The sequence below is a fragment of the Aedes albopictus genome, chromosome 3, assembly GCF_035046485.1.
Source record: "Aedes albopictus strain Foshan chromosome 3, AalbF5, whole genome shotgun sequence".
NCBI lineage: Eukaryota > Metazoa > Arthropoda > Insecta > Diptera > Culicidae > Aedes > Aedes albopictus.
In genome coordinates, this window is record NC_085138.1 from 133,850,967 (window position 1) to 133,872,200 (window position 21,234).

The 21,234-nt window shown below is 41.0% G+C and overlaps 1 protein-coding gene across 1 annotated transcript; it reads left to right on the forward strand.

The window, feature by feature from the left end:
• Positions 1-1,614: 1,614 nt before the first annotated feature.
• LOC115254246 (splicing factor U2AF 50 kDa subunit) lies at positions 1,615-20,383 on the forward strand. Its single transcript, XM_029879020.2, has 6 exons — positions 1,615-1,778; positions 1,906-2,490; positions 2,559-2,650; positions 19,003-19,125; positions 19,190-19,303; positions 19,381-20,383. Exons 1-6 carry the CDS (start codon positions 1,775-1,777, stop codon positions 19,720-19,722), a joined length of 1,260 nt encoding a protein of 419 aa, XP_029734880.1. The 5' UTR covers positions 1,615-1,774; the 3' UTR covers positions 19,723-20,383.
• Positions 20,384-21,234: the final 851 nt, after the last annotated feature.

The following is a 21,234-nucleotide window of genomic DNA, read 5'->3' on the forward strand; positions in this document are numbered from 1 at the left end:
AAAAAAAAAATGATAATTTTTCATCCAAATAAGGGCAATTACCCATATTTGCGTAATGTTGTTTAACTAATATTATGAGTAAAATTTACCGATATTTATAAGTATGATTTACGCATATTATGGGTTTTGAATGCAAAACTCAAATATGGGTAAATCAACTACCTATTTATGGGTAAACTGCCTTAGGGTCGATTTCTTCACCCTGGCTTAGGTTTAACTATATGGGTAAGCCTGGCTTACGGGTTAAGCCGAGGTGAAGAAATCGGCCCTTAGCGTGTTTATTAGCTTAATGATACGCAACAGAAAAAATAGATTCAAATTTACTTCGCAGCTGCAACTTCGCATGTGCTTCTAGCGACGACTTCGATTTGGTGGTGCGACGATAATATGCCCTTTTCAAATGTTGCTCTATTGCGAAATGTGTATTATTATCCATCATTTATCAACCTCAAAATGGGTATTTATTCACCTAACGCGAGCCTCCTTCGCAAAATGGGTAAAAATTTACCCATCGTTTGATATAAACTGCATTTACCCATTAATGGGTAAACGGCATTTACCCATTAAATGGGTTGAGGCACTTCTACAGAAAATAGAGCTTGCTGACGTTTATTCACCTCTCCCTTTCAAGCATGCAGGCGGGATAGGATTTGTTTTCATCGGAAAACCTTTCCTGATGACAACAAATCCTATTCCGCCTGCATGTTTGAAAGAGAAAGGTGAATAAACGTCAGCAAGCTCTATGGGTGTTTTTCATCCATTAGAGCATGCACGGAAAAATATTATAACCCAAGGGGTTGGTCATTCAGCCAAGGGTCACTCGGCACATTGTGCCCGGCACACATGCCGGCACATCTCGGCACACATGCCGGCACAATCCGGCACACATGGGCACAACATAGAAATCCAACTTTGCGGTATGGAATCAAACTGTCATTATACTTACGATTGCAAAAAATCCCTTCATACAGATTCTAGACAAGTGTTCTGGGTGGAATTTTGTCGGTAAACACCGACTAGACCAATAACATTCGCCAAAAATAGACAGGATTATAATTAGCGCAAAAACATTCTAAGAAAATATTCCACTGGGCACATTCGGCACACCTCCGGCACGTTCGGCACACTTCGGCACACACTGAAAAACAACCGGCACAGTTTAGGCACATATTGGCACACGCTCAAAAATCACGGCACAAATGAAGTGTGCTGAATGACCAATCCCTTGCATTCAGCACACTTCATTTGTGCCGTGATTTTTGAGCGTGTGCCAAAATGTGCCTAAACTGTGCAGGTTTTGAATTAACCCAAATTTGCGTCATTTGAGGCCTCCGTTGGGTGAAAATAACTTACCACTGGATTAATTTTTTTGCCGCTCTCAAACGAGAACTACTCACTCACCACTTTCGCTGTTTAACGCAAATTTGAGTTATTCCACGGAAGACCGGGATTGCGCCAAAACAACTTAAATTTGGGTTGATTTGTAGTTCAGTGTGGGTTTTCGCATGCAAACGACCGTGTGGCATTTTCACCACTCGACCGGCTATTCACCACGATAACGTTCGCGGTAAGCAAACGTCAATGTCGGCGTTGTTCACTTACTTTTCATAATTTTTCCTTCATCTTGGTAATCTGGCATCGGCATCCTGGCAAGCTAAGTGCGCTTTTGCAATTTATCGTATTTTACCTAGTAAAATCATAAAATTTTGATACGAAAACATCGCTATTTTGTTCGGCTTGCGTTGGTGTATAGTTTGTGCGGTTTTTCCTGAAAATGGGTAAGTAATTGTAGTTTTTCTTGCGGTGCTCAGCAAACGTGAGGAATAAGAAAAATCAATATGTCAGACTGGGGGAGGGAAAGCGTTCTGTATCACATTCGCTTGAAATTATTTTCTTTTCCTACAGATCGAGACCGCAACCGAAGGCGCGATAGGTCACGGTCTCGCGAGCGTCGTCGCAGTCGCAGCCGTGGCGACCGGAAACGCTCACGTTCCAGGTCTCCGTATCGCAAGGGCCGATCTCGCCGCAGGAAGCCTTCTCTGTACTGGGATGTCCCACCGCCAGGCTTCGAACACATTACCCCGCTACAGTATAAGGCCATGCAGGCGGCCGGGCAGATTCCGGCCAATATCGTTGCGGATACACCTCAAGCGGCCGTACCGGTGGTTGGTTCAACCATAACGCGACAGGCTCGGCGGTTGTACGTCGGAAACATTCCGTTCGGCGTTACCGAAGAGGAGATGATGGAGTTTTTCAACCAGCAGATGCATCTGTCCGGTTTGGCCCAGGCTGCCGGCAATCCGGTGCTGGCCTGTCAGATCAATTTGGATAAGAATTTTGCTTTCCTGGAGTTCCGATCGATTGATGAAACGACCCAAGCGATGGCCTTCGATGGCATCAACTTCAAGGGGCAGAGCTTGAAGATAAGGCGACCTCACGATTACCAGCCCATGCCTGGTATGACCGATTCGGCCGCAGTTTCTGTTCCAGGTGCGTTATTTAGTATATTTTTGGTTAACATATTTTTATCTTACTAACTTTCTGTAATCTTTTTACAGAAAAATTCTCCGGCGTGATCAGCACGGTCGTGCCTGACTCCCCGCATAAGATCTTCATCGGTGGTTTGCCGAACTATTTGAACGAGGACCAGGTAAGTACGATTCCAGACGAGGAGGGGGCGTCAGCTTGGTATCAACCTAGGTTATTGAACACATTGTGGAGCGCACTGTGTGTGTTTCGCTGTTGGGCCTCACAAAATTGTCTATACAAACTATCTCTTGCAGGCTTCTGTGCGAACGTTCTTTTCCTTTTTCAGCTTGTTAATGCGTTTTGCGGTAACATGTTGGTGCACTTTACAATTTTGGCACTCGTGTTGAATTCTTGCGCAGGAAGCGTGTTGGTGGCGATTAATGGGTGTTGAAATGTCGAATTTTCTTTATTTTCTTTGCTAATTGTTCACATGGATATCAAAAATTCTCTTAGGAATCTCAAACTGATGGAATACTTGCACTTAGACCATCGTTGTATTGTTCCACTTAAGCTTGATAATTAGTGAGTTCTGTTACCATTCACAGTATTTTGCCCTTACTGTGTTAAACAGAGCACAGACGCAGTGTACCTTATATGTCTCCGGGGTGATTGGCTTTTCTTAAGTCAATTTTGAGGCTTCATGAAAGAAAGTGAGAATATGCATAGTTTCATGATAATAATTAAGTTTATGCAGGTAAAGGTGTCGCAAAAGAAGCTGTTGTGTTGAGTGGAAGGTTAAAAAAATAAGGACTATGAAGTGGCGCTTATTCAAAAGCCATGGTTCAAAAAAAAAAAAAAAGTTCTTAGAGTTCTGAGTCAGTACTTCTGACACAACATAACCAACTGTTTTATGATGAGCAATAAGATTCTTCCGTAACTGCAGTCTTCGTACATAAAGCGTTGTAATGCTACTCTATCAAACAGTTTATCAGACGGGACATTGTTGTGGTCATGGTAGACGTAGAGCTACCAACCACTAGGGATAAAACTGAAATCGCTGTGGCTTCAGAATGTCGTAGAAATTGATTTGGATTCGTTTTACAAACAAACGAGCTTTCGGCGCTTGACTCATGAGAACGAAATTTTGCATGAAAATCTCGCGCGTGAGAAAATGATTCAGAATCGCGCGCGAGTTTGCTCACGCAGGAGCGGTTCATGAGCCAGATTGAATGTGAGTTTACCAACTTTGTCCACCACTTAGAATTACTGGCTAGGAACATTAGCCATCGTCTCTGGATGTTCAACGATAAAGACAGATTTGAGCAGGAAATTTGAGAAAAATATAAGCGCGTCCACTAATGGTTTAATGATGGAAACTCATTTTTCAGGTTCAGTTTTAAGAGCCAGTTCGCGAGAGCCGCAACCCCTTCTTGAATCGATGTGCTCCGATTGAGCTGAAATTTTCAGGGTATGGTTTTCCATATAAAAGATGATATCTGGCCGATTTTCAGATTTTTCCGTTAGGGGGAAGTGGGGTAAAATAACCCTCAAAGATTTCATGTCTAAAAATAGGTAAAATCACTAAAATCGCAATAACTTCCGCAAAAGTTAACGGATTCAGCTGAAATTTTGCATGGACACTCTACTCCTATGGCACTTCCATTTGAGCCAAGCGTTGGATATTCTTTGATATTTTATTTGAAGAAATAGGTTATTTTCATAATTTTTTTGACGATTTTCAAGGCGCCTGTTTTCGTACCAACAGAACTAGGATGAAAAACTGAGTACTACGTTTTGAAGGACTACCCAAGAGCTTTCATTTGATATGTGACCCAGATGCGCCAACTTAAAAACTTTCGAAAAAAAAATTTTTTTCTCGGGGTATGCGTTTTACCCCATATTTTTAGCTGTCTAAAGAAGTGTTGTCGCAAATTATGACAACGTTATTTATCTGTCAAGGGTTTTTCTTCAATATTAATTCAACAGAAAAATGATGACTAAGAAATGCAATTATTAGATTTTTTTCATTTGGGGAAAGTAGGGTAAAACGGACTAACTCAACCTCCTTTCGAAATAACGTTGCTACGATGTTCTCTGATCAGAATCGAATTTTCAGAGTTCTTTATTCTACTCAAGAATAGATGCTTTATCATATATTATTTTTTTTTCTTGGGAAGATAACGGGGTAAAACAATTCTCAGGAAAAAAATGTCGAAAATAATCAAAATTTCAAAATTTACTATTGCTTTGGTAAAACTTGGCGAAATTTCATGAAATTAGAAGAAATTTCTTAATTTTTTATTGCTTATCCAAAGGAGCAAGTCCGACAACATTTTGACGTCGAGAAATGTCACAGATTAGCACGTGGTGTGTGATTCACCGGATTCTTTTTCGATTTTTCTTTCAACATGCATCACCGGTTCAATTTTCTCTCTTTTTTTCCCGTGAAAGTTGCTGCAGTACACACGAAAAAGATTCACGAGGAAAGATGCATTTAGCGCCTTCAAATGATTTTTTGGACAAATATGATCTTCTACAAAGTTGTTCTCAAAAATAAGGCCCTCTTTTCAATGTACATAAAAATTAGGGTGGTCCATATTTTCAAAGAAATTGGGAACCAAACTTTTTTATCTGCTAGAATAACTGTATACATTCTTCGAGAAAGTTGTAGATCTATCAATTTTGAGCAAGTTTCTTGAAGACACATTTTATGTAGCTTTGAAATTGACCGATCTAGAGATGTTTTTTGAATAAGCTTAGAGTGGTTCAAGAAAAACCGGTTTTGTGGCGTTAACTTTTTCAGTTTCGATTTTTCATCAAAATCGCCCAAGAAACACTTGTAGAGCATAGTTTTTTGAAAAGGAGTTATGACGGATTGGGGCAATCATAAAAATTATCTTTTGTCCGCACTCAAAAGAAGAAACGTTGTTACAAAACATATCAAAAAATTAGAGGGCTGTTTTTTTGTAACTCAAGTGAAAAATACTTGAAAAGTGCCTTTTTTTCTAGATAATCATCAATAACTTTTGAACGGAATGACATAGCAACATTCTCAGCGAACGAAAATGCGCTTTTTTGGAAGCTGTAAAAGTGGTTCTTACGCGACTTAGATGAAAATTTTTAAACAAAAAAGGAAAAGCAATAAAAAAACTTTTGTTCTAGCGTCACCCTTTATCTTTATCTTTTTTGTTTCAAATTTCACATCAAAAATGTCTACGAACCATTTTTAGAACTCAAAAATAACGCACATTTTCGTGCGCTGGGAATGTTGCTTCGTCATTCCGTGCAAAACATATTGATGATTTTCTAGAAAAAAAAATAGGCACTTTTTAAGTATTTTTCGCACACCAATCGTTCATATCACCTTCTCAAAAAAATATGATTTTTTAGGAAAAACACCTGTAATTATTGAACCAAAAGAGATAAAGACCATTTCAGCGCATGAAACGACACGTCTTCAAATGCTCTACAAGTGTTCTTGGGCGATTTTGATGAAAAATCGAAACTGAAAAAGTTAACGCCAGAAAACAGGTTTTTCTTGAACCACCCTAAGCTTATTCAGAAAAACATCTCTAGATCGGTCAATTTCAAAGCTACATAAAATGTGTCTTCAAGAAACTTGCTCAAAATTGATAGATCTTCAACTTTCTCGAAGAATGTATACAGTTATTCTAGCAGATAAAAAAGTTTGATTCCCAATTTCTTTGAAAATATGGACCACCCTAATTTTTATGTACATTGAAAAGAGGGCCTTATTTTTGGGAACAGCTTTGTAGAAGACCATATTTGTCCAAAAAATCATTTGAAGGCGCTAAATGCATCTTCCCTCGTGAATCTTTTTCGTGTGTACTGCAGCAACTTTCACGAGAAAAAAAGAGAGAAAATTGAACCGGAGATGCATGTTGAAAGAAAAATCGAGAAAGAATCCGGTGAATCGCACACCACGTGCTAATCTGTGACATTTCTCGACGTCAAAATGTTGTCAGACTTGCTCCTTTGGATAAGCAATAAAAAATTAAGAAATTTCTTCTAATTTCATGAAATTTCGCCAAGTTTTACCAAAGCATTTGTAAATTTTGAAATTTTGATTATTTTCAAATTTTTTTTCTGAGAATTGTTTTACCCCGTTATCTTCTCAAGAAAAATAAATAATATATGATAAAGCATCTATTCTTGAGTAGAATAAAGAACTCTGAAAATTTGATTCTGATCAGAGAACATCGTAGCAACGTTATTTCGAAAGGAGGTTGAGTTAGTCCGTTTTACCCTACTTTCCCCAAATGAAAAAAATCTAATAATTGCATTTCTTAGTCATCATTTTTCTGTTGAATTAATATTGAAGAAAAACCCTTGACGATAAATAACGTTGTCATAATTTGCGACAACACTTCTTTAGACAGCTAAAAATATGGGGTAAAACGCATACCCCGAGAAAAAAAATTTTTTTTCGAAAGTTTTTAAGTTGGCGCATCTGGGTCACATATCAAATGAAAGCTCTTGGGTAGTCCTTCAAAACGTAGTACTCAGTTTTTCATCCTAGTTCTGTTGGTACGAAAACAGGCGCCCTGAAAATCGTCAAAAAAATTATGAAAATAACCTATTTCTTCAAATAAAATATCAAAGAATATCCAACGCTTGGCTCAAATGGAAGTGCCATAGGAGTAGAGTGTCCATGCAAAATTTCAGCTGAATCCGTTAACTTTTGCGGAAGTTATTGCGATTTTAGTGATTTTACCTATTTTTAGACATGAAATCTTTGAGGGTTATTTTACCCCACTTCCCCCTAACGGAAAAATCTGAAAATCGGCCAGATATCATCTTTTATATGGAAAACCATACCCTGAAAATTTCAGTTCAATCGGAGCACATCGATTCCACTTCCTTTGGAAAGGGGGTCGCGGTTCTCGCGAACTGGCTCTTAAGTGTGAATTCCACAATGATCTCTGGAAGGTAAACGATGTCCTAAAATAAACTTTACGGAGTCTAATAGTATAGTAAACACCGCCTTAGATTTAGCTGAAATTTATGCCAGGTGATCTTCTTGGTCACCTGAGCATTTCACAATACTTTCAAAATAGGCCAAAATACTTTCAAAATACTTTCAAAATAGGCCAAAACACTGGATGAAACCTGTAGGGAATCATGATGTTCCCTACAAGTTGCACAAAGAACTCGCACAGATTCGGAAGTCGGAGGTTCCATTGTTCGTCAAGGTTCAATGAAGTTCTATACAGATTGTGAGATTTGGTTGAGTGTATGAACAGGTCTGTCGATCAGCAGTACGAAAAACCACATGAAAGAACACGAATGTCAAACAGAGAGAAGAGCGCGTGGTTACTTGAACGGACGGGCGCGAGAATAACAGCGTAATCCTAAATTCTGATAAAGTTGTAATCATTCGAAATCACGTTTAATTAAATTATTTTTTTTTTTTTTTTTTTTTATTCTTTATTATTGTGTTTTTTAACTTAATGTTAGTTCAACACACTAAATTAATGAACGAATGAGAGAGCTGTTAAATTAATTCATACAGGTTACAATCGTGGAGAAACTTGAACAGTGTTTTGATGGTATCCGGATCGTCCCGTAGGACTTCTCCAATATTACCAGCGATGTTGTGGAGTCGACGTTGGCCCTCGTAGATGGGACACACGCAAAGGACATGTTCTACTGTGGCTGGGATGTGGCACACTTCACACTCCTTGCGGAACGGACCACCTCCCATGTTGTGTGATAGAAGTGTGTGCCCGGTTCGCAATCGAGAGATTACTCTCTGGTCTTTGAGCACTGGCAAATCAGTCCATGGTTCAACCGTGTCTTTTATTTTCCGCAGGAAAGCAGTTCTTGATTGGCTCCATAGGTTACCCCAGTACTGACGGCAGCTGGATTTGATCCATCGTTTAAGATCCATGAGCGGGATTCTGTCAGTGTGTCGTTCACGGGTGTGACCGGAGCCAGCGAGATGATCAGCTTTTTCATTTCCCGGAACACCGCAGTGTCCAGGGATCCACGTGAACACGGTATCAGCTGGAGCGTTCATAAGTATACCCTGGATCCAGGGGTGTGTCGGTGTATCAGATTGAAGCGCCGATATGACGCTCGCAGAATCGGTCAGAACCAGTATCGGGCGGTCAGATGGCGTGGTAGCAGCGATGAAGGCTGCTGCTGCTTCAGCAGAGAAAACTGAGCACTGTGGGGGAAGACTCATGCTGACCGGCGGGATGTCCCCTGATACACCTATCCCGACTCCAAGATGGGAGAGCGATCCATCAGAAAACCGGTGAGCAAAGTTCGGGTAGGAGACACGCAAAAGTTCAGCGACCGACCTTCGTAGAGCAGCAGAGTTGCAGCCGGCAGAGAAACTGTTTTTTATCCGATTGTCAATTTTCGGCGGTACGGAATGCCAACTCCTGTCTCCAAGCCAGTGGAGCTTTGCAACCGGAGGGAGATCCATGTTGGCTACTGTGTTTAGAGCTCTGTTCCCCTCGATGAGAAGAAAGACTCTGTCATCGCTCGTGTTCTTGCTGGAGAAGGTCGCACTCTTGATGCAAAGAGCTGCGAGGATAAATATCTGGAACGGTAGCAGACCAGCCTCTACGCAGGAAGACTCTGCCGGAGTTGAGGGTAGCAGTCCGGAGATCAGTCGAACATATGAACTGTATACGGGACTGAGGACTTGAATTAACCTGTTGATGGCAATGCTGGTAATTTCGAGTCCGTATACGAGCCGGCTATCGATGATGGCGTGAGCCACCTGGAAGCGGATTTTCCGATTGTTTGATCTATGCGGACGAGATATGGATTTGATCAGATTTAACCTCGTTCGGCAGGCGGCTTTTACAGCGTCAAAGTGTTGACGAAACGATAGTGTACGGTCCAACAGTACTCCCAAGATGTAAATTATTTCCGTAAACATCACAATGGCGACGAGTATGTAACGCGAGTTGGTGACGTCGTGGTTGCGGAAAATAAGGAAAACAGAGTAGTTAAAAGGACCGCAGAAAACGGGATCGATTTTCCGGGGAAGTGCAAAGATGGCGGCCACTGCAGCGTTTCGCACCTTCGATGCGGAGGTGGAAGAATGGCAACTGTATCGAGAGCAGCTGGAACAGTTTTTCGTGACGTCCAAGGTCACAGACGACATGAAGAAGGCGGTTTTGATTAATCATCTGAGCTCAAAAACCTACAAGCTCTTGAGGGACTTATGTACACCGGATCAGCCAAAAGACAAAAGTTTTGCCGATTTGTGTAAGATGCTGACGACGCATTTCACTCCCCCGGTCGTGATCCACAAGGAGCGAAGACTGTTTTTTCGAGCAAAGCGGCACGAAAATGGTCACGAGACAGTCAATCAATGGATAGTGCGGATTAAAAACCTAGCGGCGAACTGCAGATTTGGCGATGCGCTTACGCACAACCTTATAAACAAATTCGTGGACGGATTGGATGGTAAGGCGTACGACAGGGTTTGTGAGGAGGATGAGAAACTGACATTGGAGAAAGCCCAGGAGTTGGCGTTGAAGTATGAGTCGGACGATACGGCGATTCAACTGATGTTCGTCAAGGACAAGAAACATGTAAACACAAAGGCTAACAGCAGTGGGAAATCGGAACAACGGCTGGATTACTCGAGAGGAAAGTGCTTGGCATGTGGAAGGGCCGGTCATTATCGACGGGACTGCCGGTTCAAGGAATATGTATGCAAAAAGTGCAACAAGAAGGGCCATCTCCAAGCGGCTTGTGAGTACCAGCGAAATTTCTACCTGTCTGCGGAGCATCAGGCGACTCCACAGGACGGCGACAACAGGAATAACGAAACGGACCAAGTCAATCTTCAGCAAAATTACATAAATAAGTGTGGTACTGCTAATTTGTACAATTTGTCAGAGAAAGATAGGGCAAAGGACTGGTTCAAAATCGAGGTTATGATAGGGATAGACACATTCATGATGGTACTTGATTCGGGGGGGGGGCAGCGAATGGGGTACGCCGTTGGTACCAGTTGTGAAACCAGACTCGAGTATCAGGTTGTGTGGGGACTATAAAGTGACCTTGAACAGCTATTTGCAGGACGTAAAACATCCATTGCCCACAGCAGAAGAGATTTTCTCAAAATTGAACGGTGGCCGGAGGTTTTTCAAATTGGATTTGTCAAAGGCGTACAATCAATTCGAGTTAGACGATGATTCTAAAGAAATGTGTGCCATATCTACTACCCAAGAGGTGTATCGAATGAACCGTTTACCCTTCGGTGTGAAACCGGCATCAGGAATAGTTCAGCGGGAAATCGAGAAGTTGTTATGTGGTGTCGAGGGGGTGTCTAACTTCTTGGACGATGTGCTTATCACTGGAGCGACAGACGAAGAACATTTGAGGCGTCTAGAGCAAGTATTCAGCATTCTTGAAAAGGCAGGCTTGAGACTAAATAAGGATAAGTGCCAGTTTTTCAAAGATAGTGACATTTGTAGGGTACGTAATCACGGAGAATGGTTTACAAAAAAAACGGACGATAGGATTGCAGCGATACGGGATGCCCCCGAACCGGTAAACGTGACAGAAGTCAGAGCTTTTGCAGGACTGGTTAATTATTACGCGAAGTTTATAAATGGTCTTGCGGATATCATGAGTCCGTTGTATCACCTACTACGCAAGGGAGTGAAGTTTGAATGGAGCGATGAATGTAGATCGGCGTTTCAAAAAAATCAAAAGTGAGATTTGCAAAGATGTCACTTTGGCGCATTTCAATCCTACGGCGGAGATTATTCTGTTGAGTCAAAAGGAAGGGAATGTGGAAAGGGCTGTAGCTTTCGCCTCTCGGATTTTGCACCCATCGGAAGTAAACAATAGCGTCATTGTTAGAGAAGCTCTGGCAATAGTGTATGGTGTTAACAAGTTCTACCAATATCTGGCCGGAAACCATTTTTGCATAAGAACTGATCATAAGCCTTTATTGAGTATCTTTAGCCCGAAGAAAGGAATCCCAACGATAGCCGCTAGTCGTATGCAAAGATGGGCTCACTTTCTCTCAGGATTCAGCTACGATATTGGACATGTTCGATCTCAATCGAATATCGCTGATTTTTCGTCTCGCTTCCCGGTAGAATCCTGGAAAATATGGAAAGAAGAAGATTCTTATTTGAATTTTATCAACACTGATGAATGTGGACTGGTCGACGTGTCGATTTTGGCCGACGAATCTGGTAAAGATGCGCAGCTCAGCCAAGTCATAGAGGTACTAAGGGGAAGGACAAGTGATCAGTTCTTGGAAGGAAATCCGTATTTGAGGTTTATGAATGAATTCTCGCTCGAAAAGGGTGTTGTTATGCGTGGATGCAGGGTTGTAGTTCCAGTCAAAGTGAGGAATCAGGTGCTGAAGAAACTTCATCAGTCTCATCTTGGCATAGTGAAAAGCAAAAGTGTGGCACGTTCTTGTGTGTGGTGGCCGAACATCGATCAAGATATTGAAAGGTTTTCCCAAAATTGTTCGCCCTGTCTTTTTCAAAGCTCTTCACCACCAAAATCGGAGTTAATTCCATGGAAGCCACCAAGCAAGGTGTGGAGCAGGATTCATGTTGATTTCGCAGGTCCAGTCAAGGGTTCATATTTTTTGATCATTATCGACGCTCTTTCAAAGTGGGTTGAGGTCTAGGCTACAAAGTCTTGTACGGCTCAGTTCGTTCTAGAGAGACTGACGGAGTGCATATCTAGGTTCGGAATTTTTGATGAATTGGTTAGCGATAATGGTTCGCAGTTTCTTTCGGGAGAGGTTCAAAAGTTCTTGACAGCCAACGGAATTCAGCATAAGTTAACAAGTCCGGGACATCCTGCAACGAATGGCGAAGCAGAAAATATGGTAAAAACTTTCAAGTCATCTCTTCTAAAATGCTTGTACGAACAGGATAAGAGTGTCAATAGCATAATTGCAAACTTCTTGATGGGGTATAGAAAAGCAATTCATTGCTCTACGGGTCTTTCTCCGGCGCAAATGATGCTTGGAAGAGACATTCGAAGCGCCTTGGAAATCATGAACCCGTGTAGGAAGCCTGATACACAAGAGGAACAAACAGCGAAAGAAAATGTGCTACAAAAACAGAAAGTTCAGATGCAACATTACCGTGGTACGAGGAAAATTACGTTCAATGTGGGTGACAAGGTTGTGGCGAGAGACTACACAAATCCAAACAAGGAAGCTTGGACGCCAGCAGTTGTCGAGGAGATACTCGGGAACCGCAACTACCGCGTACAATTGAGCATCACGGGACGGAGGATCAAACGTCATGTGGATCAGATTAAAAAGGACTCACGCGAAAATATCTTGCAGAGCGACACAACTGGCATAACACGGTCGAAGCCCAGCCTACCTCGATGTAGTAGCAGATCGATACCATCCGTACCAGTGAAGAGGACATCGACTATAGCTAGGGTAGATGAGGCTGACCAAGTTGAAGATGCTGTGGACACATCGGCGGAGAGTTTTTCACCAGCGTCTCATTCTTCTCCTATGAAGCCTGTTGGAGGGGATGGACAAAAGGAGGGGCCGAGGGGGGTAAATTCTCCAAGTGGTTCAGAGAGCGACTTAGCCGAAGAAACGGATTTGTTTGTTTGGCTAAGTTTGTCTGAATCGTTGGTCAACCCTAAAAACTCAACCATGGGAAGGAAAGCTCACAAAGCCCCGAACGAATCATTCCATCAAACTGAAATTGTAGTATCGGATGATAGCATGGAGGGATTAGAGGTAGCAGGGTTCGAGAGAGGAAACTGGAGATTAAGAGATGAAGCCGGACGAGTTTTTAAAAAGTAACTATTTCCTGACATTTATTACAGATGCGATTTATTAGATCCTGTTTCTTACACAAAGTAATTAAATAAGCTTAGTGTGAGGGTGTGAGATTTGGTTGAGTGTATGAACAGGTCTGTCGATCAGCAGTACGAAAAACCACACGAAAGAACACGAATGTCAAACAGAGAGAAGAGCGCGTGATTACTTGAACGGACGGGCGCGAGAATAACAGCGTAATCCTAAATTCTGATAAAGTTGTAATCATTCGAAATCACGTTTAATTAAATTATTTCCGTAAACATCACACAGATGGTTTAAAAGTTGGAATAAAAACGGAAGCAGGAATCTCTATCCTACGGTGTTTCAAGCAGAGATTCTTGCTATTTTGGAATGCACAAATATCTGACTTGAGAGGAAATACAGATATGCAAATATTTATATTTTCTCAGATAGTCAAGCTGCACTAAAAGCATTGTGCACTTGCAGTGCATCTTGTCTTGCAAAGCTTGCTGGGAGTTAGATTGTGCCAAGTGAACTCAGTAAACTTATACTCGGCTCCAGATCACTGTGGCATTGGAAGGAACGAAATGGCAGACGAGCTTACTAAAAATGAAACTGAAAAGATGGACTGAGCAAAGGGTGATATCCAAATGGATGGATGTCTAAAATTGCAACCAGTTAAAACGATTTATCACTCCAAATGCTTAAAAATAAAAAAAAAAACTCTTATAGCTCAACAAGAGAGCTCTATGCACATACACTGGCGTAGTAAGGAAGAGAAGGTATCACTTGAAAAATATTGGCAATATAGAGAATGATATCCGTCGTTTCTGTAACACGGAACGAAACACCTCGGAACATCTGCTATGCAGTTGTGGTGCTTCATACACGCGCAGGTAAATATTTCTAAATAGTGATTGTTTGCCTTGTCACCCAGCGAGATCTGGTCTACAGAACTTGGGAAGGTCTTGGGGTTTATAAATTCCATTGCACCTGACTGGGAATCGTGGCATAATCTGATTGATCAACACTTGATAATTAGTGAGCTAGTTCTTCTTCTTCTTGGCGTGACGTCCTCACTGGGACAAAGCCTGCTTCTCAGCTTAGTGTTCTATGAGCACTTCCACAGTTATTAACTGAGAGCTTCCTCTGCCAATGACCATTTTGCATGTGTATATCGTGTGGCAGGCACGAAGATACACTATGCCCAAGGAAGTCAAGGATATTTCCTTTACGAAAAGATCCTGGACCGACCGGGAATCGAACCCGTCACCCTCAGCATGGTCATGCTGAATACCCGTGCGTTTACCGCCTCGGCTATATGGGCCCTCGCTAGTGTGAATATCAAAACGGTGTAGTTCCATTCTCCATCCTGTTACCGACAGAAGTTCTACAGATATTGAGAGCGTTAAGAATTTACAACTCAGTTCAATTATTTTCTGAGCTGATATTTTAAAATCAAATTCATGCAAAATCGACATCAAAAGCCCTAGTCGCTGCCAGCATAGATTCCTGCACTAGCAAATTTCAACTTTTATAGGTACATCACAATATGTCCACGAACGAAAGTGAGAAGCGATCAAAATTTCCTTTTTAGCCGCCAGTCTCTAGCAATCTCTACGTCCTATTCAGTTGCGCCGCATCGGGCTGTGCAGACAGAACAAAGCAGCAAAAAAAAAAACGATTTTACAGGTCACGGAGCACTTTCGAACTTTGCGCGTAGTGCTTATACCTCTTCCACATCCATGTTGTTGACATACATTTGCAGGGCATCTACGTGATTTCCCATTTCAGTGTTTTCTCGTTACGTCCTCCCTTTTTTCAGGAACACAGTACCTTTCATATGCGTTTTATTTCAGTTAGGTTCATCGAAGAATTGGCCCTCCCGCGTCCGTGTGGGGGCTTCTCGATTTTTCTCTTTTTGCAGGCCGTTCGTATTTTTTTACAGCACAAAATTTCGAATTTCAGCCTTTCATCCAAACAAAACAAAAACCGTTACTGATACTAAGTTTTTTCTTCTTTTTCCGTTTTTCATGTCCACGTTTGTAGATGCTTTGGTCGGGTTGGGCTGGCTGCTTGGTCTCGGTCACTGTCCGGCTGTAAGGGCACTACACTTATGTTTTAGGCAAATTTGATCATGTTTGAAACAAAAGACACTATGAATATTGAATGAATTTGTTGCGCACTAATCAAGTTCAAAACAAGAAAGAGTCATTTGAATAATTGAGACCACTTGAATCAACGAGAAAGTGTGTGAGAGAGAGGCAAAGCAAGGCAAGTTTCATCTAACAATATCTTCTTTGCAGCTGTCTGCCCAAGCAGGGATCGATTTCGTCGGTGTTACAGAAGCATTGCTAGTTAGGGTTATTTAAGCAGTGGTTACAAAATTTTGCATTACAATCTCGTGTAGTCGCATAGAGCAGAAGCTAAAGATAGGGCTTTTCAGGGTAGGAATTGTTCAGGTTTTTAGGGTGCACTCTTCAGCTGGTAAGTATGGTTTTCTGGCCCGGTACTTATTTTCAAGTCGTTTCAACTTCTGTCAAAAACTCACTTCTTCGTCTTGACATTACTTCTTAACTGAGACAAAGCCTTCGTCTCAGTGTAGTATTCTATAAGCACTTCCACAGCTATTAACTGAGAGCTTTTTCTGACAACAAACCATTTTTTTGTACACCAAAGAAAAGCGAAAAAAATCCAGTACGAAAAGTTCTTGGACCGACCGCGTATCGAACCCGTCACTATCAAAATTGTGTTGCTGAATACCGGTGCGCTTACCATATCGGCTAAAATTTATGTATAATTCTCTTGCAGGATTTTACCAAAAATCACGATGATTAGCTTGTGAACTTTTATAATTAAACAAAAGTTTTGGATGTGTTTCTGATGGATTTTCTGTGGAATATTTTAATTAATTTCCTTGAGGAAGTTCTACCAGATTTCGTGGAAATCCCGATCCGTGCAATCGTGAATCCTGACAACATTCTTTCAGAAATGTCAATCGGATTTTGAAGAAGTGTCGCTCACGGAAAATGATTTTTGGACGATAGTTTTAGATTTTCAGATTAGGATCAATCCAAATCCTCGAAAATCACCGCTATGCCAAATGTCCGGCTCCCAATTTTGCATTTCGTTCGAATTTTATTTACAATTTATAGCCGTTTTTTTTATCAAGTACGGATGAAACTGACTAATCCAATAAGTGAGTAAGAGACGAATGTCGCGTAGCAATAAAGTCTCTTAAAAAATGAGAAGCGACCATCAAAGAAACAATTTGGAGCTATTCAAAGCTTCTTAGACGATGTTACATATATAAACGAACCGTTTTCCATCCAGCTCAATCGGTTCAAATTCATTTTCCCCAAAACCAATACTCAGAATTTCATTCCTCAGAGTGCAGCATATCCCAGAACTGTTTTCCTATGAAAATGAAAATCAATCAATCAATTCAATCACCCAACTTTGAATTCTGTTTTTTTTTTCTACAATTTTGAGGACATATCATGTGCCTGATAAATTTTATAATTCCCACTTCTTCATGAACAGCCGGTTATTGAAATTAAGATTTTTGTGTACCCTGTGGTTTGGTACGAAAAAATCTTATTTTCAATAACAGGCAAGCTAGCTATTCATAAAGAAGTGGGAATTCTATATCAAACGATAGTCGTTACCTACTATAGAATTTATCAGAAACATGATATGTCCTCAAAATTGCAGAAAAAAAAACAGAATTCAAAGTTGGATGATTGAATTGATTGGGTTTGGTATGTTCGGCATAAAGATGTTTGGCCTTAAGGACACATAAGATTGTTTGGCATAAAAGACATTTGACATAAAGGACGTTTGGCATAAATAACCCAAGCAACACGACTTGTTTCAAAGCCAGTACCAGCAACATCAGTGCAATTTATTGACTGTTCAAATTAAGGACAACAGAACACAATTGCTTCTTCTTTGAAACGCAAAAAGCGCAAATTCTAAATCGTTGTGCAACTTGAGCTAGGGGGAATGATAAAAAAATGAAAAAAATATATTCAGACTCGAACCATGGACACCAGGAGTATTAACCACCTTACACACTACACCAGAAGCTCTTTGAAAGATTTGCACCATAAAAGCTACTGAAGTTGTTACGCGTTACTTCATTGTACCGTCTTTGCCACAAGTTAGAAAGCTGTCAAAATGAAAAAAAGCGCAAGTTTTCCGCAACACATTTGGAACCTAATCTGAACAAACAAACCAGAGTAAGATGTTTCATGTGTGTTACATAGCACATTTAATGCAAGCTGACTGTATTGCCACTTGTGAGAAATATGTAAGCTCCGCCTCCATAAATCGATGTTAAATACGATGTTATTTGTAATTCCTATGAAACAAAGCTGCAACTTAACGATATTCGGAGTTTAAATGCAACTCAACTGACAAGATGGAAGTTGCGTGCGCTTTTATTGCAACTCTTTTAGACCAAAGCAGAGAAAACCACATTTTGGATGATGTTGCAGGTGCTGCTTGGGAAAATGTGATATATATTTTCTCCCGGCGCGGCGGGAGACACTGGAATTCTATGGAAAGGAAGCGAACTTGTTAGTGGTGCATTATATTTGGCCTCCGAAATAACCTTTAGTGTCCATAAATTTGATGTTTTCGGAAGGGAATTTTCCTACATTTCCGATTCCATAAGGCCTTAAGTACACAGGGTCAAATTTTTGACAAGGAGTGAACTAAAGAAACAACAGTTGTTTGACACTAATGAAAATTCGATGTTTGATCATTGGTTTCTTTTTGGTCAAATACTTGACCCTGTGTACTGGGATCTTGACATTCTCCCGAAAACCATTTTCCAGATTTTTTTTTCACAAGAAGGATACTGCCGTGAATCGCAAGTCAGTCCCATCTGCATTTTGGGCAAAAATGAGTTAATGGCCGTTTTCAAGCTTTCTTCGGATGATCTTTCAGCTGCGTGCAAAAAAATATATAGTTTGTTCAGTAAAATTGAAAAAACAACACCAAGTCAGATTGTCCCATAATGAAATGTAATCGCAAGTCAGTCCCATTACGAACTTGTCCACCGTCTAGTACAAAACCCAACACTATTTTAGCCAGTTCTATATTTTTCACTGTTACGTTGTCACGCTTGAAACAATATGTTAAAGCTTCGCGATGATCGCAGAAGTTTTCAATTCATGGCGATTTTGTCGAGTTTCAAATAGAAATCGAATTTGAAAACTTCAGAGGCCATTTTCTCAATGCCTACTTTTTACATATGGGACTGACTTGCGATTCACGGCAGGATATGTATCCCTCTACGCGAGACACGAACTAGCCAAGGGCTGAAAGAAAGAAAAAAAAAGAAAATCTCGTAAATAAAGACAAATCAATCAATCAATCAATCAAAATCCATCTACACAAACCGTTTTCTGTATATGGTTTTCTAGGGAATGATTTTCTGGAAAATGGTTTTCGGCGGAATGTTACAGAATCAAATTTCCTTATGCCAAACGTACCAGACTCCTACAGTACCCATAATTCAGTCCATTTACCTACCCTGTGTATTGAATTCTAGCCCCTCGCGAATACCACCGTTCCAAACGCTGAAGAGTGCACCCTACGTCGGATAGGACTACCCAATAAATAACTCCTTAGTGCACTTTGAGAGCTGCATCACATACTAATTCATGTTTTCCCCTTTCTCTATTTTCGACCCAATCTTTTTCCGTGCGCAATGGTACGTCGTTGTTGCATGTTTTTCCCAACAGGTCAAGGAACTGCTACTCTCCTTCGGACAGCTGAAGGCCTTCAACTTGGTTAAGGATGCTGCAACTGGTTTGAGCAAAGGCTACGCTTTCGCCGAATACGTGGAGTACAGCATTACCGATCAGGTGGGTTTTGTCGTTGTTTTGGAGCAAAGCACAGATGAACTTACCTAGTTTATGATTTTTACAGGCTATTGCAGGATTGAACGGTATGCAGCTGGGCGATAAAAAGCTCATTGTACAAAGGGCCAGCGTTGGAGCCAAGAATGCGAACGTTGCTGCTGTCGCACCGGTTCAGATTCAGGTTTGTCCTATTGTCCTATTGAGCTCTGCTTCGTTTTACTCTTCCTTTAATAACCAATCCACACTTCTAACCCATAGGTGCCTGGTCTGTCGTTGGTCGGATCATCGGGACCACCGACGGAGGTGCTCTGTCTGTTGAACATGGTCACTCCGGACGAGCTGAAGGATGAGGAAGAATATGAAGATATTCTCGAGGATATTAAGGAGGAGTGCAACAAGTACGGCGTGGTCCGAAGCGTGGAGATTCCGCGTCCCATCGAGGGTGTTGACGTGCCCGGCTGCGGTAAGGTGTTCGTCGAGTTCAACTCCATTGTCGACTGTCAGAAAGCCCAGCAGGCCCTTACCGGCCGCAAGTTCAGCGATCGTGTGGTGGTTACCTCTTACTTCGACCCGGATAAGTACCATCGTCGTGAGTTTTAATTTTATCACATTTTGCGTGGGTCATTACATTTTAATGAAAAAGTTTCGGTAGACAGTAACAGAATCGTGACACAATGTGTTTCAGTTTAGTTAAGTTAAAATCTAGGGTCCTTGACGACACAAAAAAGCATCTGTAACATAGAAGCTGCAAAGGACTCTTTGGAAAACACACCATACGCAGTAAATATAACATGCGATAATTAATAACTTTGAATTTATTCAAACAATTTCAATTACCTACCTGGATTGCAATTGCTTTTTTGATACAATCTTGCGTTTTCATTCAAGCATTGTTTTACACATTAACATTATTTCTTTTAAATGACAACAGTCTATTCTGAAAGGGGATACCATTTTCGAGCGTGCTTTTTAGATGCATATTAATTACAAGGAACGGTGTACCCTGAGAGATGTACCATTTTCCATACGTTTGACTAAAACTTTCTCAATCAAGCATATTTTCTGCTCCATCTCTAATTGCTATTATTTGCAAGCACTGCTAGATTTTTGAGATGGAATAGACAAAGTTTAAGGGAAAATTTGTCTGGAATGGAAACAACTACCTATCTTCCAATGGGGTTTTCTAGACTAGAAGAAATCCAAACTAGTTGATGAACTTCATTTATGAACACGAATAAAGGTACTTTGCACTTCGCTGTAATACTGTTGTTTCTGTAGGTAGATTATATCACATCCAATGATAAAATGGCAAATTGTAGCAATAGGAACATTTCCAAGTTGACTATAATTGTGGGTGAAACGATAAACTCAGTTTCAGTTAGGTTTATGAGAACAAGGGACGTATCGATTTTAACTATATTCTCCCTCTCAAACCTCCTACCCTGATCCTGAACTTCTTCTTCTTTATGACTTGACATCCCCACTGGGACTTGGTCTACCTCGCTTCAACTTAGTGTTCTGAGCACTTCCACAGTTCTTAATTAAAGGGTTTTCTTTGCCTGCCATTGCATGAACGTGTATATTGTTAGGCAAGTACAATGATGCATTATGCCCAGGGAGTCGAGAAAAATTTCCAGACCGGAACGAGAATCGAACCCGCTGTCTCCGGATTGGCGATCCGTAGCCTTAACCACTAGGCTAACTGGAGACTGATCCTGAACTAGCACTTGCGAAGTTTAAATTATTCTGATCACTTGATTGAATAACTCAAGCCTTCAAAAGAGTAACTACTTGGAATCGTGGAAGTCAAAATAATTGAGTCGATCAAACTTTCTCACTCTGATAATTCTCTTCGGGTAGCCAGGCCCTTTTGAAGGAGCATTCTGAGTCTAAAGAAAGCTAGGTAGTTTAATTCATATCCAAGTGTAGAAGCCATTTCTCACTCTAGTAATTCTCTTCGGGTAGCCAGTCTCTGTTGGAGGAGAATTTTGAGTCCAGAATCGCCTTAGTACTACTACACACGATTTAGACGAGTCCCCAATCACTGAATCTATCGAACCTTTTCTCACACGATTTGGACGTTCGATTTCAACTATTCTCCTTCTTGAACCT

Bases quoted from the DNA above. Each gene is read 5' to 3' on its own strand.
- LOC115254246 (XM_029879020.2), top strand. The intron at 2,651-19,002 runs GTAAGTACGATT...TTTTCCCAACAG, and splicing joins ACTATTTGAACGAGGACCAG to GTCAAGGAACTGCTACTCTC. The intron at 19,126-19,189 runs GTGGGTTTTGTC...TGATTTTTACAG, and splicing joins AGTACAGCATTACCGATCAG to GCTATTGCAGGATTGAACGG.